Source organism: Amblyraja radiata, chromosome 18 (genome assembly GCF_010909765.2).
Source record: "Amblyraja radiata isolate CabotCenter1 chromosome 18, sAmbRad1.1.pri, whole genome shotgun sequence".
Lineage (NCBI taxonomy): Eukaryota > Metazoa > Chordata > Chondrichthyes > Rajiformes > Rajidae > Amblyraja > Amblyraja radiata.
The window spans coordinates 24,092,999-24,120,498 of record NC_045973.1 but is presented as its reverse complement, the minus strand read 5'-3'; the positions used below and the strand labels follow the sequence as shown (position 1 = coordinate 24,120,498).

General features: G+C 41.3%; 1 protein-coding gene across 4 annotated transcripts in view; it reads left to right on the top strand.

The window, feature by feature from the left end:
- The window catches only part of rnf123 (ring finger protein 123), a 204,342-nt gene that overhangs the window by 26,253 nt on the left and 150,589 nt on the right, over nt 1-27,500 (top strand). For all 4 annotated transcript variants that reach the window (XM_033036858.1, XM_033036859.1, XM_033036857.1 and 1 more), the window contains exons 8-19: nt 309-395; nt 1,250-1,317; nt 7,059-7,184; nt 8,891-9,005; nt 12,209-12,313; nt 13,751-13,876; nt 14,282-14,374; nt 16,357-16,430; nt 21,180-21,297; nt 21,412-21,502; nt 23,936-23,997; nt 25,957-26,028. In XM_033036858.1, coding sequence (XP_032892749.1) covers nt 309-395; nt 1,250-1,317; nt 7,059-7,184; nt 8,891-9,005; nt 12,209-12,313; nt 13,751-13,876; nt 14,282-14,374; nt 16,357-16,430; nt 21,180-21,297; nt 21,412-21,502; nt 23,936-23,997; nt 25,957-26,028 — 1,137 coding nt within the window. The remainder of the gene's footprint in view (nt 1-308; nt 396-1,249; nt 1,318-7,058; nt 7,185-8,890; nt 9,006-12,208; nt 12,314-13,750; nt 13,877-14,281; nt 14,375-16,356; nt 16,431-21,179; nt 21,298-21,411; nt 21,503-23,935; nt 23,998-25,956; nt 26,029-27,500) is intronic.

The window sequence follows — 27,500 nt, the reverse complement described above, 5'->3', positions numbered from 1 at the left end:
TGATTTCAAAGATCATTGAAATCTGTTTGATTAATTTTCACACTTTTTCACAGAGATTGTTCATAAACTGTCATTATTTCACAGCGATGATAGCAAAATGTGTTTAATTATAATTGAATCACACACTTATTGATTGATAGTTGAACTATATTATTGGATCATAAGGAGATGTACTTGACTGACATTCATGTTCTTAAGCAGGGATTACGGTACCTGAAAATTTGTAAGTGTTATGGCTAGAAAAGTGTAGTATTCTTGGCAGCGTATACAGTGTATATGTTCCTGATACCTATTTGCCTACTCCACAGGAGGGGGTCGGTGACACCTCAGATTCTTATGCTTATGATGGAAATAGAGTTCGCAAATGGAATGTTACCACCACTAATTACGGAAAGGTAAGTGACTAGCGGCTTAGACATTGATTGGAATTACTCTCTCCTTCCCCCTTGGCCCTTCTCTCTCAATCCCTTCCCCCCCTCAATCCCCCCTCTCAATCTCCCTCACCCTCCTCCCTCTTCCTTCTCGCTTACTCTACATAACTAGATATGGGACGCCATGATATTTTGCATGATTACCTTTCTACACATAATACCATTCTAAAGATTGTTTTCCATCACTTTCCTTCACTTCATCACCATTGTTAACCTTTATCCTTGTCCGTGTCTTAGAAGCTTGTGAGAAAATGGAGATCATTGCAGCCCCGGTGGACTATCCTGTCTTTGAGGGCATAATCTCTGAATATTATTTTCTTCAGACAGCAAAAGATTGTGCTGGGGCACTGGAGAGTGGTGAATTTCATCTCCCTCGTATGCATGTGCTAGCAGGTGTTTTTTTATGTAATAGGGAATGCGATTTACATTATCCAAGATTTCATTATAAATCTCGATAATTTGGGCGGCTGCGTTATACACAGTTGCTTGTTTGTAGCGATGATTTGCTTGCAAATGTTCTGTATTAGGCTCATTCTCTATCAAGCTTCAGAGCACGAGTCCATAATCACTTGGAGTTCATCCTCTGAACACACATGTTGGCGTTGTCTGCATAGTACACCTCAATGACTGTGCTTGGTGTGATCTTGGTTCTAGAGTAATGGTGATAAAGGATGAACAGTTTACAAATCTTCCTGTACATCCGCTACAGTCCCATTATGGGACATGGGATGATTGAAGCCTGGTATCTTGCCATAGAATGTACAAGTAAAATTAATTTTCTAGGCAAAATATTGTCTATACTTTATTTTTTTTTCCAGGCTTGGGCAGCTGGTGATATTGTAACTTGTGTGATAGACCTTGACGAAGGAAAGATTGGCTTCTGCCTGTGAGTGTTAAACCTCTCCCACATTAACATGCTATGTGTGGTAATGTTAAAAATGTTAATTATTTTCCATTATTTTACTAAAACATTCAGGGAACTACGCAGTCCTTCTTGGCAGCCTCATTATAATCTATCTCGAAATTGAAATAAAAAGTCGGGAATAGCATTACAACTCTTGGCTTTTAACCTGAAACTCAATGGGTTGATATTGTTACTTGGTTTCACAGCCCTGTCGAATAACGTGGCTGTTAGAAGCATTTCTTTCCATGAGACTGTACACGGGTAGTGAAGAGTCAGCACAGAAATTGTGTTGTGGTTTTCTAGTGCACTCAGGAGTGGCAACTCAGGGAAGAAGTGGAAAGTGCTTGGTCTGGTCCAGGGTCTACATTAAGGAAAATGTATTCAGGTATTAGTGCCAAGAGCAGCTGTGGTTGGGGAGCAGCAAATTACTGCAAATCTAGCCAATGTGTCAAATGGTCAACTTTCATTTGCATAAAATAATGTCACTATAAGCAGTGGAGTCCAGATCAACAAACTACCAGATTGTTATTAAATACAAACTGATTTACTAATGTTCTTCATTTATTGTTGTTCAAAATCTGGAGGATACATTATGCATGTGGTACTGAAACTCGCCATAATCATTAGCAACATTTTAAGCTTGCACAGGATGAATTTTACACCGCTACTAATAGCCTTGAATAATAAGTTCATAATAACGTGAGACTTCAACCAGATGAACCTCGTGTGTGCTATCTAAATAGTATAAACACATCTTCTGACCCTCCTGAGGCCCAAACACCCTCAACGATTGCTCCACAATCATGAAAGATGCCTATTGTTCTATCTCCTAACTGCATTTTGGAAAATCTGCCACCTGGCAGCGGTTCTGAATGCTCCTTGCTTACAAACAGAAACGGAAGTCAGAAGATCCAGTACCAAAAGTTGTACATTGCTGGTGTGAGGAAACATATGAGATCCTTTGTGATTGCTGTGTGGGTAGTTTGGACCATATTCAAAGCTTCTGTGGCTAACGTAAATGAGTATGCCACTACAATCACAAAGTGTGCAGAGTAATGCCTGCCTAAGAAGACAATACGAGTATTCCCTAACTGGAAACCATGAATAAAGTCTGAGGCATTCAAGTCAAATGATCATGATCTGGTTCAGTGAGGACCCACCAGCAGCAGTACCAGGCACAGCTGCAACATATGTAAAACAGCAGAGGCTACTATTCATCATAGAGCAATATGGTACAGAAACAGGCCCTTCTGCCCAACTTACCCATGCAGATAAAGATGCAACGAAGATAGACACATCATGCTGGAGCAACTCAGCGGGGCAGGCGTCATCTCTGGAGAGATGGACTGGGTGACGTTTCAGGTCGTGACCCTTCAGACTGAAAGTCAGGGGAAAGGGAAATGGGGGATATTGACGGTGATATAGAGAGATATATAGACCAAAGAAATGAAAGATATGCAAAAAAGTAATGATGAGGAGCAATGATAGAATGACATTGGCATCAGAGGGAGTTTGACTATGTATCCTTGACATCCAATAGCATGATCCTTGCTCTGTGCATCCCATCAATGTCCTATCTGAACAGCATTTTGGGGATATCCTCAGAAAGGCTGCAAGTGTTCATGTAGGTGACTGACTAGTGCACCAACTGATGAGCCAGAACTGTTTGGCTTCCCAATTGTGCTCGGAATCCAAACAATTAATGAGCAGAAACAATGTAACAGAACCATTGTTTCCTGATTTTCTGCCTCCTAGCTTTTTGAATCAATTAAGTTGCATTTGTGGTTTTCAAGAGCAAGCTTTGCAGTATGTAGGGAGGATTATAACAAATGCATCCACTATTTTTGTAGCTACTTATTTTGAAATACTTGGATGAGACCATCTGGTCCAGGATCTTTTTGGATTTTAATTCCATTAGTTTGTCTCGTGTGATAGTGATCTTTTTTACTTTCTCTATTACTTTTGATTGATACATAATAGGGGCCAGTGTTTAACTCTTCCTTTTTTACTTGTTTGTTTGTTTAGTTTATTGTCAAAATCTTTCTATTGCATTTATATTTCTTGCTTGCTGCCTTTGTCTATTTTCTCTTTTTCATTGTCATTCCTTGATGGTGACTACATTTTACCAGTAATCTGGTCTACAACTAATCTTCATATTATGTTTACATGCAGTTTGACAGCTCCTCAATTTCTTTAGTTAGTCATAGTTAGAAGTTCCTTTTCAATATTGTGTACCCACTATCAAACTCTGCCAACAGTATAGCAACATTTAAGGAACCCGTATATTATTAGCACCAAATTTTTTTTTTTTCTTTGCTGCTTCAGCCAAAATTGATTCAACATTTTGATGTTCAGAGCCAGGATCAGTTATCACTCTTTATTACTATTCTCATCCTTTGTTAACAGAGCATCCCCACCTGGTTTACTTGCGGCCTGAACCTCAGCTATGTTTCAACTATGACCTTATTGACCATATGCTAATTAATACTGTCCAAGTTCTACTTTTTTTAAGTTAGAACCTAACTGCTCCTCCTCCATCAACAGAACTTATCCCTTTGCCCAATCCACCTATTGGTACTTGTGTGGAATACGACAACTGCATCTTGCACTGCCAAGTTTCTATCCAGCCTTAAGGTTTTGTTAATCCTGGAAGTTGGTTGGCAACACAGCCTTTGTGGTACCAATTTAAATTAGGAAATAATCTGGTACAAGGGCTCATCACAGTGGTCATGGTAATATGGGCCCTGTCTGTGGCATGTGCCCTTTAAGATGCTGTTGTGCCCATCCAGGGGCATTAACGGCACCGATGACCCTGGCCATGATGGTGGCACAACCCACTGACCCCCAAGAGGGAACATAAAGAGAAAATTATAAAACTCTGTCAATTGGCTGATAATTGTCCTGGACAAAAAGGAGGGAGTGTAGAACAGTTACATGACAATTGCCAAAATGCTTGCAAGGGGTAGTTGACACAAAAGCTATAAATTTGTTTACTTCAGCAGTAAACGTGCATCTTGCATTAGTCATCTCAAATCACAAATTAATCTTAATCAGATTGATCAGCCTGTTCTTCAAAGAGTCGGTGGCTGTCAACTTGGGCAGCCAGCCTATCCAATGTCCTTTTCAGGGTGTTACATTGATGAATAACTGTTGTCCAACGGTTGTAAAACTGAACAGTCCCATCTTCATCCCTGTTGTGTATTCGTTTCCAGGTGATGTTTTTAATCTCTTCCCCACTTCACAGCTTTCCTCTGCTCTCCAAATATCTTCATACTTTGTTGAAGCAATAACATCATGTGTTAGCAAAAGCATTCTGTGCTTGCACGTCATGATCTTAAAGGCCTGTCAAACACCCTCATTACCAGCTAAAAACTATCCCCCGATGTCATGTGTATCGTAACTAACTGTCATTTTGCAGCGATAAGCATTTAGAATCTATATAAAAGTTAAAGTTGAATATTAAATGCTAATTACAAGATTAAACAGGTAAGTGAAAGACTCCTAAACTTTTAAAATTTCCCAACTCTGCTCACTCTCCTTGACTTTTGCACTTTGCCTTCCTCTTTCTTGCCTTTTTGCCCTTTCTGTTTCTTGTCCCCTTGGCCTCTTCCTTTCTTGTGATATCTCGCTCTTGCACTTTGCAAATTCTGCCTTCTGCCTCCTTTAGTTCACACCATTTGCTCTGTGTATCCCACCAATGATTACCTCTTAACTTTTGATTCTTGATCCGTGCCTTGTGTCCCCTCAGACTCTACTTATGCCTGCCACTTGCTCCGTATCCATTCTGTCTTCATAACCCCCTCGGCCTCATGTTCCTTACCTGCCCTGCCTCTAATCCCATTACCCTCCCATGGTCCTTTCTTCTCAACTTCCTGCTCTCCATTTCCTTATTTCATGCCCTCCCTCTTTCTACTTTTCCTTCCCATCGTTTAGTTTAGCTTAGAGATACAGCGCGGAAACAGGCCCTTCAACCTACCGAGTCCATGCCGACCACTACCCTCGAATACTAACGCTATCCTACACATACCATTGACAATTTACAATTAACCTACAAGCCTGTACGTCTTTGGAGTGTGGCAGGAAACCGCAGCAGCTGGAGAAAACCCATTCAGGTTAAGGGGAGAACGTACAAACTTCTTACAGACAGCACCCGTAGTCAGGATCGAACCCGGGTCTCTAGTGCTATAGGGCAGCAGATCGTTGTTGCTCTGGCTGCCCTTCCTCACCCCTCCCTTCCCCAGCTGCCATTTTGCGTACGCATTTCCTCACATTCCGCAACCTTGCTCTGTTACTAAAGCGTTTAATTTTAAACCTTCCAAGATGTTTTTTTCCTGTCATCTAATAGGTAGGTATTCGATTGCATCTTGTCATCTTAATCTTGTGTGCATTGATGTGAACATTTTGTTTGCTTTATTTTTCTGAAATACAGTGCGACCTTGTATAATTCTTTATAGAAAAGAAAATAGAAAAGAGTAGGAGTGACCTGGATTAGAGGGTTTTAGCTGTAAGAAGAAGTTGGATAAACGGATTGATTTTCTTTTATCTTTTGGGGGCTGAGGAGAGATCTGAGAGAAGTATATAAATTATGAGAAGCATTGAGAGGGTAGACAGTCAGAGCCGTTTTGTAAGCGTAAAAGATTAGAGGTCATAGGTTTGCGGTCAGAGGAGGAAAGTTGGAGGAGACGCGCAGGGAAAGTTTCTTTACATAGAAGTAGGTGGTGCCTGGGATATGCTGCTAGGGATGGTGGTGGCAGTGTTAATTGTGGCCAAATTGGAGATGCCAGGACACTAAAATTGAGTAAAGGTTTCTGGGCTGCTAGGCCATTTGGTCAATTTAAATGTGCCTTCTGCAGAAATGGTGCCAGCTTGTCTAAAGCCTAGATAAGAGTTGCAGGGAAAGAATGGAACATCTGCAGATTCTTACAATTAGGTGTAAATTGCATGAAACGGATTGGGTAAATGCAAACCAGACATACACATTGTAAAAAATTGTTGCAAAGCTTTACTTTGCTAGATGTTGATTGGGTTAAGTGTTGAGCCTTGTCTTGGTTTCTTGAATATCCAGGCACTTGTTGCATAATTCATTTCTGTTAACTTGCATCTAGAAACGTTGTCAGATACATTGTATTAGTCACTGTATTATTGGGTTAGGGAAATGTCTGTCATGTACTGTGCTAATCGCTATCTGTTATTGGACTGTATAGAGACCCCTATATGGTTCGACCCCTCAAGGTTCGGGGACCTATAAAAGATAACTCCCACGAGGTCCTGTGTCGATCTTCTGGGAGAACGCTTAGGACTGCGTGACCTTCTGGAGTGTCTCTGCTTGCACTAGGCTAGGAGGGCTTGGCCAAGCAGATACAACAATCGAACCCGTGGTGGTTAGGTATAATAGTGGGGAACTGTTATTGCGTTTTTCCAAAATAAAGTTTAGTTGCGCAAGTGCTTGACAGTATCTTATTGACTGAAACTAGACTGGGGGGAAGCTTAGAACGAGCTTTTTACAGCAGCAGATACAATAGTGACATTTAAGAGGCTTTTACGTAGGCACATGGATATGCAGGGAATGGAGGGATATGATTAGTTTAAATTGACATAATGTTCAGCACAAACATTGTGATTAAAAGGACCTATTCCAATGTTGTCCTGCTCTATGTTGTTGAAGTAATCCAATGGAATCAGTTGTATTTAACTGGGAATAATCACAGTTCTTCCTTTTCCAGAAATGGAATAGCTTTGGGAACTGCATTTGAAGACATCAGATCAGGTCCTGGCATAGCGTACTTCCCAGCGATCAGCCTGTCCTTCAAAGAGTCAGTGGCTTTCAACTTTGGCAGCCGGCCTATCCGATATCCTTTTTGGGGTGTTACGTTGATGAATAACTCTTGTCCAACATTGTCGTAAAACTGAACTGTTCCGTCTTCATCTCTGTTGTGTATTAGTTTCCAGTTGATGTTTTTAACTTTGAATGTGTGGCACCTGTTGATGATAACTACCGTCTCATCACCATAAAATGTTAACTAACGGCGTACCCTATGAAAACTGAGGAAGCTTGAGAGGGACTTATTCTTTTGACAGATTTGATGTAAAAAGAAATCTGGAAAACAATTATCAGAACACCAAAACATTTTAATACAATATAATAAAAAGGAACTGCAGATTCTGGTTTATACCAAATATAGGCACAAAATGCTGGAGTAACATAGGGGGTCAGGCAGTTCGAGAAAATGGATTGGTGATATTTTGGGTTGGGGCCTTTCTTCAGACCAATTCTTCCATTCTTCCAAAAGATTTTATTTATTTAAGTAGTGATTCCCCAATTCTGAGTTCCCAAACCCGAAATGCTGACTGGTTTCTCATTCCAAACTAGAATGAGAATGCTTGTCCAGCTGTGTTCTTCAAGTATTTGATTGATAGATACAGCATGGAAAGAGACAGCCTGGAAAGATATAGCATGGAAACAGGGCCTTCGGCCCATCAAGTCAATGGCAACCGTCAATTACCCATTCACACTACTTCTATGTTATCTTACTTTTGCACCCACTCCCCACACACTGGAGGTGAATTTACAGAGGCCTTTTAACTTACAAACCCGCACATCTTTGGCAGGTGGGAGGAAACCGGAGCACCTGGAGGAAACCCACGTGGTCACAGAGAGAACATGCAAATTCCACACACAAAGCTGAATCGAACCTGGGTCTCTAGCACTGTGAGATAACAACAGCTCTACCAGCTACACCACTGCGCCACCGCATGTTCTGTGATTGTTTCAGGTTTCTGTGGCTGTTTCAGATTCCAGCATCTACAGTTTTATTTGTTTTTCATTAGTGATTCTGTTTATTCGATACAGAGTACCAAGTAGGTGTGATCTTAGCTAGCTTTGGACATGTTACAGTCTGTGTCTAAAGATTACTGGATATTTTAAATGATTACAAATGGCAAATTACATGTTGTTGACCAGATGCTTTCTTGTTCAACTAAATTAAGCTCGCCTTACTTGGTTTGCAAGTGTAACTCAACCACAGTGGGAGAACTGCAACTATCTGTGATGCATTCATTTTTCCAGGTCAGTTAGCCAATCTATGGTCAACCTGCAGTGTTGCCCTGGAACGATGTTAGTTGACCGAACTGAGGTCGTGGATTACTCAATCTTTCACAGAAGATAGACTTAGTTCCCAACCATTTTGAGATATGTATCACCTGGGAGCAACCTGAAACCTAAAGGGGTTCAGCTGACCTATTGCATCCGTTCCCTTTTCAGGAAGAATAAGGGTGTAGCACACAAACTGAAAGGCCAGACTCATTGGCAGAAAAACAGTCCAGAGAGGTGTACAAGTCAGTGCAACTCCAAGGTTCTTTTTTACTGTGATTTCTAATCAGTGGAGCATTGCAGGTACATTGCTATGAATGCTGCAAATTGACATTATAGTCTGTCCAATTGGTTAACGATTCTGCTATTATTCTTGCCTCTAATAACTGCCGATAGCCTGTCATTTACCATTTGAATAAATTACGGAATTCAGAAGGGCATTGCTTTCTCTTAACTGCTTTCCACATACCCAATGGAAGGCTATCGTCCCATGCAGGACCCACCAGATGCAGATCTCATGAAGGCACACAAGCTCTTGGGATACCTAAAGAATGTGTTCACTATCGGCTTCGACATCCAGGTATGAACATTTAATTTCCTCTCATCGTTGAAGTTTTATTTAATTATTGCCACAGGTCATCGGTATTCATGTGTTGGAAAGGCAGTGACCATGCTGTGGGAATGGATATTCGTCAGAAGACCTTGTCTGAAGAACGATCTCGACCCGAAATGTCACCCAATCCCTCTCTCCAGAGATGCTGTTGGTCGGTTACTCCAGCATTTTGTGTCTATCTTCTCATTTTTAGTATTCCTCCAACTCCAATTTAGCTTTGGCCACTCAGTCCTGTTGAGAGACACCAGTTCACTCAGTATTGATATCTGTGGCACAAAGTGTTGGAGTAACTCGGCGGCAGGCAGCATCTCTAGAGAACACGGATAGGTGTTGTTTCGGGTTGAGACTCTTCTGACTTTTTTGAATAAATATTAAACAGTGCAACAGCTAGTTTTTTCCCTTCCTATTGTAGCATGATGATGAGAGTTTGTGTTTTGCAGCCGAGTGTTCGATAACTTGGATATTGCACCATCAATTTCTGTAGTTAATTTATCTGTAGCTAAAGATAATATGACAAGTTAAGTGTCATTGCATCATTTGCACAGTAGTAGAACATAGAAGATGAGAACAGCCTACAAAGTCTGTGCCGAATAGGATGCCAAGACCATCTCTTATCTACCTGCACATCCAATACTCTGTGGATGTGTCAGAATGCAGCCTTTCAATATTTAGTGCCTTCAGATTCAGTTCAGTTGTAATGCTGTTGGATTTTTCTTCCTTAATCTTCAATTGGATGAGCTAACAATACAGTGCCCTCCATAATGTTTGGGACAAAGACCCATCATTTATTTATTTGCCTCTATACTCCACAATTTGAGATTTATAACAGCCAGCAGGAGACAGAGAATCAGATATGTAGATAGATTACGAATGGATGCAAGAATCACAGGGTTGCAGTATGGGTGACTTTAACTTCCCCAATATTGATTGGGACTTACTCAGGGCAAGAGGATTAGATGGGGCAGAATTTGTTCGGTGCATCCAAGAGGGTTTCCTTAAACAATATGTGGATAGTCCGACTCGAGGAGGGACCATGCTGGACATTTTATTGGGAAACGAGCCGGGTAAGGTGGTTTGTGCGATGGGAGATGAATTTCGGGGTAGTGATCATAACTCCATAAATGTTAAGATTATTTTGAATAGGGACAGGTCTGGATGTTGGGGAAGGTAGTTAGTTGATTACAATGCCATTAGGCAGGAGCTAAGGAGAGTAGATTGGGATTAGTTGTTATTGGGCATGTCCACAGAAGACATGTGGAGGTTGTTTGAAGGTGAGCTGATCAAAGTACAGGTTCGGCAAGAACCAAAAAGGGCCATGAAATGTCATTGACGAGTTGGATTTAAAAAATAAAGAGGATGAGCAGAGAGCAGGTAGAACCACTCAAAGATAAAGGAGGGAATTCCTGCTTGGAGTCAGAGAATGTAGGTAAACAAATACTTTGCATCTGTATTCACTGAGGAGAAGGACTTGGAGAACAGCAAAATCAGTGTGGAGAACAGAAATATGCTCAGGCAGTTTGAGATCAAGAAGGAGGTGGTGCTGAGGCTCTTGAACATTAAAGTCCCTAAGGGCTGATGGGATCTATCCCAGGTTATTGAGGGAGGCAAGACAGCAGATTGCAGAGGCCTTCACGAGGATCTTTGTTTCTTCTCTAGCCACAGACAAGGTCCCAGAGGACCGGAGTGTTGCCAATGATGTTTCTTTGTTTATGAATGGAGGTAGCGAGAATCCAGAGAATTATAAACCGTCAGTGGTAGGGAAACTATTGGAGAGAATTCTTCGAGATAGGATTTACTCCCATTTACAAGAGAATGGTCTAATTTGGGATAGCCAGCATGGGTTTGCATGCGGCATGTCGTGCCATACTAATTTGATTGAGTTTTTGAGGTTGACAAAGGAGATTGATGAAGGTAGGGTGGTGGATGTTGTATACATGGATTTCAGTAAGGCTTTTGATAAGGTCCTTCCTGGTAGGCTAATCCAGAAGATTAGGATGTACGGGATTTACGATGACTTGGTTGTATTGATTCAGAACTGGCATATTCATAGAAGACGGAGATTTTGGTGGAAGGTAGATATTCTGGCTGGATGTCTGTAACCAGCAGAGGGAACTGTGCTGGGACCTTTTCTGTTTGTGATATAATTGTAAATGACCTAGATGTAAATGTAGACGGGTTGGTGAGTCTGAGCATCTGAGGAAGGGTCTCGACCAGAAACGTCACCCATTCCTTCTCTCCAGAGATACTGCCTGTCCGCTGAGTTACTCCAGCATTTTGTGTCTATCTTTGGTTGGTGAGTAAGGTTGCTGATGACACCAACATTTGAATAGTTGCAGACAGTGAGGAAGGCTGTCAGAAGGTACAGTGGGATATAGATCAGCTGCAGAATTGGGTGGAGAAGTGGCAGGTGAAGTTTAACCAGAGCAAGTGCAAGGTGTTGCAGTTTGGGAGGTTGAATGTTAGGAGAGAGTATATAGTTAATGGCAAGACCCAAAACACCATTAATGTGCGGAGGGATTTTGAGTCCGATCTCAGGTAAGCTGCTAAAAAAGGCATATGATATGCTTGCCTTCATTGCTAGAGGCATTAAATATAAGAGTCAGGAAGTCATGATGCCACTCAATAGGACTTTGGTTAGGCTGTATTTGGAGAATTGTATGCAGTTCTGGTCTCCCCATTACATTAGTGCAGTTTAAGAGGCTTTTAGATAACCACATGGAAGTGTGGGAAATAGAGGATTATTGATTGGTACAATGTTCGGAACAAGCATTGTGGGCACAAGGGCCTAATCCTAGGCTTTACTGTTCTAAATTCTAGTCTGTGGTGTTCTGTTGCTGAGGTAGGATTAGGGTTATGCAGATCACTTCAAGAACCTGATAATTGTAGGAAAGTATATGTTCCTGAACCTGGGACTTCAGGCTTCTGAAAATCCTGCCTTGAAGGGAGCAGCGAGAAGAAGGCATAGCTTGGATTACGTGAATCCTTGATAGATGCCATGAGAAAGCGCCTCATGTAGATGCTTTCGAAGGTGGGGAGGGCGGTCCGTGATGGTCTTGCCTAAGTCAACCACTCTTGGCAGCCTCTTGAGTTCCTGTGCATTAGAATTGCTGTATCAGGCCATGAGGCAACTAATTTGTTGCAGTACTGAGTTTGTAATGTGTTTTTTACAGGAAGGAAGACTGGTGGAGAAGGACCCTGCATCATGGCAAGCTGAGGGAGAACCTACTGTGCTCATTACACTAGCGCACATCTTCAACTGCTTTTCACCCCTCATGGCAAGTACTTGACCATTCTATTCGGCAAAAATGTCAATGAAACCACAGTTTTACTCCAGACCACTGTTCAACTGTTAGTGTCTAATCAGGGCTGACTGGAGCAACATTAGAGAAATTGGATGAGCTTTACTTAGTGCTGCTTTGTTCAGAAGCTGCAAATGGAACCCAACAGCAACTCTGCAACCCAGTAATACAAGATGACATTAACATTCTCTCTTGGCCTGATTGAATTTTCGAGACCAGTGAGTAAAATGTGTTGAGGTTTTGAGAGAGTTGATAAGACCATGGATTAGTTTACAACCCAGCGGTATGAATTTTGATATTCCTAACTTCAAGTAATCCTTACTGTCCCTCTCTCTCCGTCCCTCACCCACTTTAGCTCTACGACTTGTTTCACTGTTGTCCTGATTAATTTTTCTGATTGTACGCTTCATTGCTAACTTCCCCATAGCTAACAATGAACCATTCTACATTTCCCTATCGTCGTCTGCTTTGATCTGTTGTTTTCCCACCTTACACGTGCTTATCTCTAGTCTCCCTCTCCCCCGACTCTCAGTCTGAAGGGTCTTGACCCGAAACGTCACCCATTCCTTCTCTCCAGAGATGCTGCATGTTCTGCTGAGCTACTCCAGCATTTTGTGTCTATCTTTGGTGTAAATCAGCTTCAGCAGTTCCTTCCTACACAAACAGATTTGTCAGTCAGCAACACTGTGTTTCAGAGGCAATTTGAGAAATTGTCTCCACACAGTGTCTTCACTATCACTAAATTTGTTTTTTTAGTTTTAGAGTTGCAGCATGGAAATAAACCCTTTGGCCCGCCAAATTCATGCCAACCATTAATAACCTATTCTCACTAGTTCTATGTTATCCCACTTTCACATTAATTCTCCACACACTAGGGGTAATTTACAGAGGCCTATTAATCTCCAAACCCGTATGTTTTTGGGATGTGAGAGGAAACCAGAGGAAACCAGAGCACCCGGAGGAAACCCACGCTGTCAAAGTGAGAAAATGCAAACTCCACACAGAAAGCCGGGTCTCAGGAATAAACCCGGGTCTCTGTCGCTGTAAGATTGCAGCTTTACCTACTGCACCACTCTGCCTCCTTATTTAGGTCCTGTAAATTCTAAATTCTGGATCAAGAATTACTCTGTACTTTCATTAAATGTTTAATTGATCTGAATTTGAGTAACAATGATTTTGTGGGATTTTTGTCTTATTTTCTGCAATTATTTTGTATACATGATGCCTGCAATATTTTTCTGTTGATGTCTTTCTTTCCCCACCTCACTATCCTCCCTATATTAGTCACTGAAATCATTGACAGTGTTTTGTCGTACACTAGTAAATGACAGCTGATGTTCAGAGTACTGGCTGGAAGAGGAAAATTCTGAAGCGTTTACTCTCTTCAATTCATTTTCCTTTGTTGTAAAACAGTGTAAAGTTTATCTTGTGGAAGAAGTGTTGATGGCCTATTTCCTGGGCATACTGGAGAAAGGTGGGGCAGTAGATGAACACCCATTGATCCAACGCTTGCTCGATCTGATGTGGCTTCTCATGGAGGTGAGTGCCATTGACTAATGATGTCCATCTTGTTACGCCAAGTGCACAATGCCGACTTTAGATCTCCACAGGGTGAGCACGAGTGTGCCTTTGCATCCACCCTGGGGATGTGAACTCATCGTTAGTACCCTTGTTTATATATTTTGCTCACTGCGGGACTTTTTATGTTTATATCTTTTTATCAAATTAGTGATTGACTGGTCTGTATGTGAACCATGTACAGGTTTTAATATATTGATGGGTCTTACTGCTGCCACTTCATTGATTAATAACTTATTGTATTTGTTTTTTAACTTCTATCAAGTCAGTGTACTCTTTGCTCTGTACTCGGGCTCTTTTGGGAGATAACTTGCAGGGATGTATTTCATTCATTTATTCTTGCTTGTCATTTTTTTACTTTTGCAGGACTATGAGGTACAGGAGTGTTTGAAACAGCTGATGATGTCACTGCTTCGTGCCTATAGGTTTTCTCCTATCATTCCTGACTTAGGACTGCAGGTGAGGCCTTCTGTCCTGCATGGCAGCAGTGAGCTGTCAAAGCATGCATCTGGATCTATTTACCAGGGCCCTAAGATGGTCCAGTAATAGTTACCTAAAACTATTAGTGTATTCTCAACCTACAATCAAATGCTAGGAATTTAACTAATTTTAAATATTTTATGGCAAGTTTAGCATTTATAGTGAAATTAAAATTGTTTAGAATCAAACCAATTGCTGGACAGCATTCAGAAAAAAAACAAATTGGGCCTCAGAATACAGCTGCCATATCTTTAGTGGCTAAAATATTGTTGGGGATGTATCTGCTCCACTATCTTCAACTTAACACAGAATACAAGAAGTGAAATGAAACTATTTGCATTTTTAGAGTGTAGAACAGTCCATCAAAGAGATGGCCGTTGGCCTTGCGCACAGAGCTATCCTCTCTGCCTGGGAATGCCAAGCAAATTCATAATTTTGTAAGATCCTTTGGACAGTGGTTGCTGAGCTTCCAAATAGCCAGACACTTTCCCCACATCCAGGACTGGATGAGGAGACATTTCTTCCAATATTGGGAAAACCAAAATCATTGTCTCTGGTCCCTGTCACAAACTCTGTTCCATGGCCACTAACTTCAACATTCTGCCAGGGTACCAGTCTGAAACAGGCAGGCATTTGGCGCTGTTGGCATTGTATCTGACTCTGAAGTTTGGACCTTGGGTGTCATTTCAAATACCAATGATTTCCATCACAATAACATTTTCTCATATTATATTTCCACAGTAATAGCTTTGAAATAACAATAGACAATAGGTGCAGGAGTAGGCCATTCGGCCCTTCTAGCCAGCACCACCATTCAATGTGATCATGGCTGATCATCCATAATCAGTACCCCGTTCCTGCCTTCTCCCCATATCCCCTTTAAGAGCCCTATCTAGCTCTCTCTTGAAAGTATCCAGAGAACCGGCCTCCACCGCCCTCTGAGGCAGAGAATTCCACAGACTCATAACTCACTGTGTGAAGAAGTGTTTCCTCGTCTCCGTTCTAAATGGCTTACTCCTTATTCTTAAACTGTGGCCCTTGGCTCTGGACTCCCCCAACATCGGGAACATTTTTCCTGCCTCTAGCGTGTCAAAACCCTTAATAATCTTATGTTTCAATAAGATACCCTCTCATCCTTCTAAACTCCAGAGTATACAAGCCCAGCTGCTCCAGTCTCTCAGCATATGACGGTGCCGCAATCCTGGGACTAACCTTGTAAACCTACGCTGCACTCCCTCAATAGCAAGAATGCCCTTCCTCAAGTTAGGGGACCAAAACTGCACATAATGTGGTCTCACTAGGGCCCTATACAACTACAGAAGGACCTCTTTACTCCTATACTCAACAGAATAACAGAGTGTAATGTTTAATTGCGTACGGTTAATGCTGTCATTAATCTTAACTCTTTCTGGATTGAATGGCACCTAATTTATGAAAATCTAACAGGCATGCTTTGTTACTGTCACTATTCTTGGCTAGGATATTACTTGTTATTGCCAGTACTTAATATAAGCAAGTCGTTAAATACATAGTTATTACCATCGGCAGTCAGCAATTTGGAGCACTTGAAGATAGCCCCAAAAGATTCCAAGGAGTAATGTCGAGAAGATGTTTTCTCACTTAGAGGAATATCGAACTAGGTGGCAATTTTTCAAAATATAAGAGGAACCCAATTAAAACAATGAGGGTGAGAGTGTACCTTCAGAGTTATCAACGTGCAGAGGATTGTGCCAAATTGGGGGAGAGGGGTGGTGGGTTCAGGTAATAAGCAGGAAAGTGGAATGAAGGCCAAAATCAAAACGGGCTCTGTGATTTTGATTTTACGTGCAACATCAGAGCACGTTAGGACAATGCAGGATTGAGGGGCCATATTTTAGACACCTACTATTTTCGTGTAATGTTCTATGATTCAAATACTTAGTGAACTGTGTTGTGCTAACATTCTCTGTATTTCATTTCAGATCCATTACTTGCGCCTTACTATCGCTATTCTGAAGCACGAGAAAACTAGGAAATATTTGCTCAGCAATGTCTTATATCCTTTAAACATCTGCATTAACCTCTATCATGTCCTGTGGTCAATAAATGCAGGGAAAGAACCTCTTCCCCAGCTATTCCATACTGTAACTGAATTGTGCTGGCTGAAGTATATCTTGTTCTCTGGTTTATTGGTGCAGTAATAGCATATGGAAGGTGCACAACAGCAGCTAATTGTGTCAATGCCTGTGTTTCCTTTTGGAAGAGTATTGGTCCTCTCCATGGCAGTGGCACAATGTGTATTAAATTCATTCAAATCTGGGAGGATTTAGTGGGCTTGACTGAGTAATTTAGTGTCTCCCCATTACCATGCCACTACAGTTGAGAACTTGGATATACCAATGATGGTGGGCAAAAAGTTATATGCCTGTCCTTCATAAATGCCTCAATAATAATGAAGATTATTCACTGCAACTGCTGATCATTGAAGGTTTTGGAACTTTCCAAGAGATATTATGCTTAAAAGAAAAATCTATTCTTTTTCCCCCACGATGCAGCAGCAACTGGCAATACCACTATTTATTGGCCATCCCTAATTACATTGAGAAGGTGGTGGTGAGCCACCTCTTCAAATAGTTCTGGTCATCCTGCTGAAGATGCTTACATGGTTGCCTTGGATTTAGACCTAATGACGATAAAGGAATGGCAATGTATTTCCAAGTCTGGATTGTGCTCAATGGATTGAAACCCACAGGCAGTGGTGTTTCCAGGCGCTTTCTGTCCCTTTCCCTTTTTTCTAGTGACACACGCAGAGGAGCTTGGGAGCTGCTGTTGAAGAGAATGGATGTTTGTGGTAATGAATGGATGCCAGTCAAGCAATGCTGCTTTTTTCCTGGGTGGAGCCAAGTACCTTGAGTGTTGCTGGAATTGTGCATACTCAGTAATTGAAGGGTATTTTGTCACATCCCAGCAGTGTAGATGCTGGAAAGTCTTTGGTAAGTCAGGGATAAGTCACTCATTGTAGGATACCCAGCCTCTGACCTGTTCTTGTCGCCACGTGTGGGTGGTCCAGTGGAGCTGTTGTTTATTGGTAGACTTCCAGTACTTTGACAGGAGTCTCAGCAAGTGTAGGTAGATAGACTCTTTTGTGCAAATCGTAATTGTCTGAGACTTCCATGGTGCAAATCTTACTTACCTCTTATCAGCTTGTGCTTGAATGTTGTCTATATCCTGCAGAATGGTTAACAGACTGACAAAACTTCGCTCCCTAAGTCCCTGTAAATGAAATTGAACATTGTGCAATTAATAAACATTCTCATTTTTTACCTTGTGCTCAAAGTATGGTCATTGATGAAGCAGCTGAGGATAGTTGGGTCTGGGTCACAGCCCTGAGAAACTACTGTGGTGACGCCTGACGGCTCAATGAGTAATTCCTGTAAAGAAATGGGCCCTTTGACAACCATGTCTATGTTGACATCGAGTACCCATCCACACTAATTCCCTTTAACAGCATTTGGTCTGTAGCTGTCTTTTCCTTTGGGATTCAATTGTTCATCCAGATACTTTTAAAATATTATAAGAGTACCTACTTCCACTACCTTTTCACTCAGTGCTTGCCACATTGCAACCATCCTCTGAGTGAAAATGATTTTACTTTAAATTCCCTCTAACCTTTTTATTCCTCAAAACAACAGCCTCTGATCTTAAATGTTTTCATTTTCACAAAATGTTTACCTTTATCCACCATATCTACACCCCTCATAATTTAGTATTCCTCCACCAACTTCCTCCTTCACCTCCTCCACTCGAAGGAAAACCAATCAAGCTTCTCCTCATAACTAAAACGTTCCATCCAAGGCTACATCCTGGCAAACCTTCTGTGCAATTACATCCTTCCTGTGCAGGAATGATTGATCTCCAACAACAGAGGCTAATAAATCATTTCTAAAGCCATCTTTAGCCATTCACATCATTGTATGCCCGATTCTAAAAACCTATCAAATGTCCACCACATCCATCTACGTTTGTGCAAGGTATAGTGCCCTCCATAATGTTTGGGACAAAGATCCAACGTTTATTTATTTGCCTCTGTAGTCCACAATTTGAGATTTGTAATAGAGAAAAAAAATCACATGTGGTTAAAGTACACGTTGTCAGATTTTAATAAAGGCCATTTTTATGCATTTTGGTTTCACCATGTAGATATTACAGCAGTGTTTATACATAGTCCCCCAATTTCAGGGCACTATAATGTTTGGGACACAGCAATGTCATGTAAATGAAAGTAGTCATGTTTAGTGTTTTGTTGCATATCCTTTGCATGCAATGACTGCTTGAAGTCTGTGATTCATGGACATCACCAGTTGCTGGGTGTCTTCTCTGGTGATGCTCTGCCAGGCTTGTATTGCAGCCATTTTTAGCTCATGCTTGTTTTGGAGGCTATTCCCCTTCCGTTTTCTCATCTGCATATAAAAGGCATGCTCAAATGGGTTCAGATCGCTGATATAAGTTAATCTTCGTCTCATCTGACAATAGACAATAGGTGCAGGAGTAGGCCATTTGGCCCTTCGTGCCAGCACGGCCATTCAATGTGTTCATGGCTGATCATCCACAATCAGTACCCTGTTCCTGCTTTCTCCCCATATCCCTTGACTCCGCTATCTTTAAGAGCTCTATCTAACTCTCTCTTGAAAGAGGCAGAGAATTCTACAGACTCACAACTCTCTGTGTGAAAAAGTATATCCTCATCTCCGTTCTAAATGGCTTACCCCTTATTCTTAATCTGTGGTCCCTGGTTATGGACTCCCCCAACATCAGGAACGTTTCCTGCCTCTAGCCATGATCACATTGAATGGCGGTGCTGGCTCGTAGGGCCAAATGGTCTACTCCTGCACCTATTGTCTATTGTCTATTGACAATGTGCACTTTAACCACATGTGATTCTTTTCTATTACAAATCTCAAATTGTGGAGCACAGAGGCATATAAATAAATGATGGGGCTTTGTCCAAAACATTATCGAAGGCACTGTATAACTCAAAATGTTGGAGCATTTTTTCCATTGACCAGTTTTACCAATGGACTTGAGGATCAGTTAAGGATCTTGACTGATCCTTGACAGACATCCATAAATCGATTCTGTATGTCGTCAAGTCAAATTATTTGTCATTTGCACGAGTGCAGTGAGGTGCTGGTACACTATAAATCTAGTTTGGGGACACAAACTCTGTCAACATACAAAAAGATAAATTACACACAAATCACGCATATTATGCAAGACTGAAAAGAAAACTGGAAAAAAAACATGACATTAATTCAAAAATACCCATTTAAAAAAAAAGTCCATGGTAGTTTAAGTGATGGTCTATAGTACTCCGTTGCTGAGGTATGATTAGGAATTTCAAGAACCTGATAGTTGGAGGAAAGTTATTGTTCCCTAACCTGGTGGTGTGGAATTTCAGGCAACTGGGCATGGCTCGGATGGTGGCAATCCTAGACGATAGATGCAGGGCCTTATGAAGCTGCCTTCAATAGAGGAGAGGGTTGTTGTCGTGATGGATTGGGATGAGTTCAACACTCTGGAGCCGCTTGCATTCATGGAATTAGAATTGCTGTACCATGACATTTTCTATGGTGCAGCTGTGGAAGTTTGTTAGTGTGTTCGGAGACCTCCCGAATCTAAACTTTATAAAAAGAGGAAGCACTGGCATGCCTTCCGTGTGATTACATCTATATGCTGGCCCCAGGACAGGTCATCCGAAAAGTTTAATCCCAGGAATTTACACAATACAAAATCACAAAAATCACACAATAGGGTAACCGTATCTCTACAGTAATGTAATCAATAGTTTGAAAAGCACATTAGACTGATAAGAAAGAAAAAACTACTGAAAGTGGAGAGAGTAGAAACTTATTGTGCCATTCTTAGGAACAAACATGTACATACTTTAGACTTTTGAATTTAATAACACTATGGGAGCAAGCTCATATGTAGAGGTGTCTGTAAATTGGGTGATCGTTACCTGGGGATGGCCTTCTATCTGTATCTGTAATGTGATATCTGACAAAGAGTGAGCTCACCTCACCAGTGGAAAATACTTGTGAAATAAACACAGCACAGGAACAGGCTCTTCGGCCCACAAGGTTTGTGCCGAACATGACGCCTAGATAAACTAATCTTATCTGCCTGCATGTAATTCATACCCATCCACTCCCTGCATATCCTTGTGCCTATCAAAAAGCTTCTTAAACGCCACGATCGATATCCATCTCCTCCACCACAACCCCAGACAGTGTGTTCCTGGCAAACTTACTATAATGGGGCGACCAGAATTGCACCAATGTCTTTTAGAGATGCATCATAAGTTCCTGGCACTTACACTCAATGTCCTGACCAATGAAGGCAAGCATACCACATGCCTTCTTTACCACTTGATCTACTTGTGTTGCCACTATCAGGGAGCTATGGATTTGGATGGCAAGATCCCTGGACACATCAATTCTGTAAAGGGTCTTGCTATTAACTGTATACATCCCCTATAATAAGTTCTAGATGAGCAGAAGACTGAATATATGGTATGTTCCCCAGCTAAAGATTGTCTCAGTGTTTTTACTATTGTCTCTCAAAAGTTGGCAAAACTGATTTTTTTCTGCCTGAGCCATGGTTTGGTATATGTAAGTAAATTATCACAGAGTTGGGCAACGATTGGAGAAATTGTTGTACGGGAAGATGATCATTTAAGAACTTGTCTATGACAAACTTCTTAACGTAAGAATTGGTGCCCAAATATCCCTTAACTTGAAGTTACATTTGACGTGCTTCGATCAGTGGTGTTCTTTTATATTAAAACCCCTCTTCGAGTGGAAGAAGCGGGATTAGAAGAGCTCATTCCCACCACTTGGTGGCCAACCAGGTTTGATAAAGAGGTGAGATCCTTTGTTTGATCTTTTGCTCTTTGTGATTGAGCAAGCATACCTGGAATTAGCTTCAGTAGGAAAGGTCTTTTCATTTTAATAGAAGCCTGATTTGTTTTACTTCAGGGCCAGGAGGTAAAGGAAGAAAGTGCTGAGGAAAGGCTAAGACGCCGAGCTTATGAGCGTGGTTGTCAGCGATTGAAGAAACGGATTGAAGGTAAGCACAGCGAGTGAAGGATATCGATGGCTGGAACCATATGTATGGTAATGTATTTGGAGCTTGGTCCAAATGGTCACAATTCTTTGAGGATTTCCTTGTCCCATCCCTTCTCATTACTGTAGGCATATCTTATATTTCTTCCTTGCATTTTATCTAGATGTTCCTGACTACAGTTTCTGGATTAATAGTATCAGTTTAGGTTTAAAGGCTATTCTTCATCTGAGAATCTTATGAATAGATAACAGTGTAATATTGACTGTGTTGGGGAAGCACGAACATATCCGTATCTTGGTATATGTGACAATAATAAACCAAAGCCAAAAAAATGAGCCAATATCTTTCCGCACATTATATTTTTATTTACAGCGGTTACATGATTCCTTTTCTTTATTGCCTTCTTAGCCAGACAGGATCAGGGATGACTTTCTTCCCCTCCAGTTCAGTGTGTTCTGAAGTGTTGCTGATGAGGCCCGTGTGGATTCTTCCACAGGTGGTGCCCGATGGGTTGGGTGTTTGAGCAGTTTATGAGATGGTGCACTTCTGGTGTTAAATGGGAGCGATCTGTCTGAGTGTAACAGAGGTTCAGTACTGGAGATGTTGGCCTCTGATATTTTCTAATCTTTTCAGTAGATATGCTGGATCATGCAAAGACAGTCTTGGTAGTTTTTCTCCACTGCCTTGGAATGTAGTTCAAGTTCAGGATGCATATAAGAGGTTACAAATCACTGCTACTTGGTAGACCAAGAGTTGTATACCAGGTTTGAGGTCTTGATCCTCAGAGACCCTTATTCTCAATTAACCAAGGACTGTGCTAGTGTGCTGAAGGTGGTGGTGAATTTCGTCACTGTCTGCCTTTATGAAGAGATGGCCCCCCGAGATATGGAAAGGGATCCACATTTTCCAGGTATCTGAAGTGACCATTTATTGTTGGAAGATATTGTGGTGAGCATGGACAGAATTCCTAAGGGATCTTTGTTATACAGTGTTATACAAAGATCGACTTCAGAAATCAGGGTGGAGAACCTGGTCCAGTCAGCAACAGTGGAGATGGTTGAGATTTTCAAGTTGCTAGGTGTAAATATCACCAACAATTTGGCCTGCTCAAGCCATATTGATGCCATGGTCAAGAAAGCACACCAAGCCTCTGCTTCTTCAAAATACAAAAGTTCATCATGTTCCCAATGAATCTTACAAATTTCTGTAAATGCACCATGAAGTATCTGGTCGGGATACACGACAGATATGGCAACTGCTCTGCCCAAGAATGCAAGAAATTGCAGTGAGTTGTGGACGCAGCCCAGTCCATTATGCCAATTAGGCTACCCACTCCAGCTCCACCCTATCGACTCCATCTACACTTCACGTTGCCTCGGGAAAGCAGCCAATATAATCAAGGACTACTGACACCCAGTTATTTTCTCTTCTCTCCTCTCCCACTGTGCGGAATATATAAAGGTTTGAAAGCACGTACCACTACATTAAAGAACAACCTCTTCCCCGCTGTTATCAGACTCTTGAACGGACCTCTCATATTGCTAAGTACGAACTCCCAATCTCCAAGTCTACCTGGTTGCAACCCTTGAACTTTTATTAAATCTATACTTTCCCTAGCTGTAACACTTTATTCTGCTTCTGTTTATTTTCTTATGTGCACTCCTTGATATAATCATGTATATTATGATTTGCCTGGATAGCACACAAAACAAAGCTTATCACTATCTCGGTACATGTGACAATAATAAGCCAATACCCATATCACGCACAGTTCCACTAATGTGTCCATTAATGAGATACAATCCCATTATCACTGATTATTAGTTAAGTACAGGTCCATTAGATATCGTCGAGACGGGTCTATAAGGCCTGAATTTTGGTAAGGTATGTATCTGTAGACCTTAATTATTGGTGAGATACAGTTCCATGGGCACAAGATATTGGTGAGGTTCTGTTCTACTGGCACTGGATATGGGTGAGCTACAGATTCGTTGGCATTGGTTGTTGATGCAGATCCATGGAGGTTGATTAATGATGAAGTACAAGTGTACAGCAGCTGATCATTTCCAAGTTGGAGTTGTTTTAATTTGTACCTCCAGAAATGGTACCTTATTTGAGACTCTGCAACAAAAGATGTTTATTGCATAAGGGTGACTCAGCTGGCAAAAGATGTCTTTCCCTGCTTATTTCATTTCTATTTCTGTACCCATTCGTTGCCCTGCTGGTATACAGTTGAGTCAGTCATGACTTTGTACCTATGTTGTTTGTTACAATGGACAATGCCGTCAGCGAATTGAAACCCCATTGATAGAGGTTTAATGTTGTGCAGTTTGTTATGAAATATTGCAATCATGCAATTGAAGAATTGTTGTAAAATATAAAATTACATCCTACTGAGCAGGAATTACTGATAATCTGTAATGTTTTGTTTTGTAGTTGTAGAAGAGCTGCAGATTCAAATACTGAAATTGTTTCTTAACAACAGAGACAAGGGATCGGTGAGTAACAGTCTGCAGAAAGAGCTTATGGCAATGCTCACTATCTATATTCATGTTCAGGAAATCACTGCCAGTGTCTAACCTTGTGTCACCCTTTTTGTTCTTTCTGGCTCTCACCCACTTCAACTAAAAACAGGATTAAAAAAAATCTAATCCCAATGTTCCCATATTTTATTTGGTGCTTTATTTTGCTCTGTGCCAGTTTAATAACAGTTAAATTACCTTTATTAAAGTGCTGCAGAGTATTCCAGAGGCCAATAGTGAATTTCACATGGTGGTGGGAAAAGCATTGGATGAAGTTACCAAAATTAATGCCTGGGAACTTCTTTATGAAGAGATTTTTGAAAAGAGAAGGGAAATTATCATTGATATAGCACATGCTGAAAATTTATGTAAGAAACAAACTGCTGGAGGAATTCAGTATGTCGAGCAACATCTGGGGGATGGGGCAAAGGAATTATAGAAGTTTCAAGATGAGACCCTGCATCAGAACTCATCAATGATTATCAAACATTATCAATATGTTTGATTGAGTGGACAGGTAGAGTGTAAACAAAATAACTGAAAGGTTACTTCTGTTACTGAAGTTGCAATGCAAGAGCTGGGATTTTAAAAAAGTCACAAAGTGCTGGAGTAACTCAGTGGTTTGGGCAGCATCTCTGGATAACAGATAACAATTTGAGAAGTAAGGTTGAGCTAGATCATTGATAGAATTATAGATAGTTATTTAATTTAGTTTGGAGATATAGCATGACATCAGGCCCTTCGGCCCATTTATTCCACAAGGACCATCGATCACATGTTCACACTAGTTCAGTGTTATTCTTCTTTCTCATCAACTCCTTGCACATTAGGGGACAAGTTGACAGAGGTCAATTAACCTATAAACCCACATGTCTTTGGGATGTAGAAGGAAATCTGAGCACCCGGAGGAAACCCAAGTTGTCACAGGGTGAACGTACAAACTCCACTCATACAGGACCCAATTTCAGAACCAAACTCAGGTCTCTGGTGCTGTGAGGCAGCAGCTCTCACAGCTGCGCTACTGTGAAAACCTGAAAATGTCCAAATCTTTCTTTTCCGAATCTTGGAGGACAGGAGTGGAGTATGGGGGGAGAAACTAGTTTCTATCATTCCCACTAAGCACAGTGACTCGCTTCAATGAGTAGTGAGAGAGAATGGCAGTGGAAATGGGATCAGGAAAGGCTGGGGTCCTATATCTCTGGGCAACAGAGCTGGGGTGTGTGGTACGTTGCTGGTGTATACAGCTTGGCAGCTAACAGAGCTCCAGAATGAGTGAGTTGTGTGAGTAGATCAGGCTATTCAAATAAGTTTAGAAGAATGAATCAAATCCATGAAGTGCATCAACCTCTCAAGCCTGCTCTGCCATTGAATGTAATCATGGCTAATCTTTGCTGCCCTCAACTGCTCTTCTGTGCCAGAGCCCCTCATAATTTATTTAAGATGGAACTGCAGATGCTGGAAAATCGAAGGTACACAAAAAATGCTGGAGAAACTCAGTGAGTGCAGCAGAATCTATGTCTGAAGAAGGGTTTCGGCCCGAAACGTTGCCTATTTCCTTCGCTCCATAGATGCTGCTGCACCCGCTGAGTTTCTCCAGCATTTTTTTGTGTATCCCCTCATAATTTAACCCTTTAAAACCTGGCATCGGTCTGCGAATCTACTCTATCCCACTCAAGATGTACATGGTGTTACTGGGATATGGCCATAAGAGGTTTGACTGAATTGCTGTTAATAAAGTCCAACTCATGCACTGGTGGCCGTAAACGCTATGGAGAAGCAAATCGGTTTCTGTGTGATTGGTGACAGGTAGGGTCGGAAGCTTTTAATGAAACTTGTGTGCAGAGGAATTTCATCTTCCATCTAGTTGAGACCATAACTAAATGATTAAATGGTAAAAATGTAATCCAGCATTCAAAAATATTTAATTATTTTCAGGGTGAAGCATCCAGATACATTTTCCTGAATAAGTTCAGAAAATTTTTACAGGAGAATGCCAGTAATCGAGGGGTGAGTACTCATTTACAAATGAATGGTTCTGTATTTTTAACCAAATTTGCAAATGGAATTCTGTGATAATCTAACATATGTCTGGAGTCCTTTAAGGGCCTTTGTTTGTCTCTTCCTATTTCTGGTCTAAATCTTGATTGGCCACAGCATCATTAAAAACATATCACTTTCTTTGTGTCCACTTTGACTGTCCATTTGACTATCCATTTTCCCTGGTAGCCAGGATTGGATGTGCAGAAATTTCAACTATTTCAACATTGGAAAGACTAGGAGAGTTATTTTGGTATTTGCTATGAATTCTGTTTTGAAGCTATGAATTTATTCCATTGTTATTCATAAATGATATCTAAGCTGAAGCAGATCACTCACAGTTTTGGCTTCCAATATTACATTGAGCAGACCTGAGCTGAGCTCTGAGCAGCTGTTATATCTGCCATGTGTAGGAAAGAACTCCAGATGCTAGTTTACACCGAAGATGGACACAAAATGCTGGAATAACTCAGCGGAGCAGGCAGCGTCTCAGGATAGAAGGAATGGGTGACTTCAGATTGAGAGTCAGAGAAGCGGGAGACTCAGAGATAAGGATGTGTAAGGTGTGAAAATGAGACATCAAGGGGGGTGGAGATTAAGGAAAATGGAGAATAGATCATTGTTAGCTAGGAGAAGCTGACAACGAAGCATACAAAGAAGCATAAAATGTAATCAAGGGGACAGTCAGGCTAGTCGAAGAACTGGGAAGTGGGATAGAAACATAGAAAATAGGTGCAGGAGTAGGCCATTCGGCCCTTCGAGCCTGCACCGCCATTCAATATGATCATGGCTGATCATCCAACTCAGTATCCTGTACCTGCCTTCTCTCCATATCCCCTGATCCCTTTAGCCATAAGGGCCACATCTAACTCCCTCTTAAATATAGCCAATGAACTGGCCTCAACTACCTTCTGTGGCAGAGAATTCCAGAGATTCACCACTCTCTGTGTGAAAAATGTTTTCCTCATCTCGGTCCTAAAAGATTTCCCCCTTATCCGTAAACTGTGACCCCTTGTTCTGGACTTCCCCAACATCGGGAACAATCTTCCTGCATCTAGCCTGTCCAACCCCTTAAGAATTTTGTAAGTTTCTATAAGATCCCCCCTCAATCTTCTAAATTCTAGCGAGTACAAACCGAGTCTATCCAGTCTTTCTTCATATGAAAGTCCTGACATCCCAGGAATCAGTCTGGTGAACCTTTTCTGTACTCCCTCTATGGCAAGAATGTCTTTCCTCAGATTAGGAGACCAAAACTGTACGCAATACTCCAGGTGTGGTCTCACCAAGACCCTGTACAACTGCATTAGAACCTCCCTGCTCCTATACTCAAATCCTTTTGCTATGAATGCTAACATACCATTCGCCTTCTTCACTGCCTGCTGCACCTGCATGCCTACTTTTAATGACTGGTGTACCGTGACACCCAGGTCTCGTTGCATCTC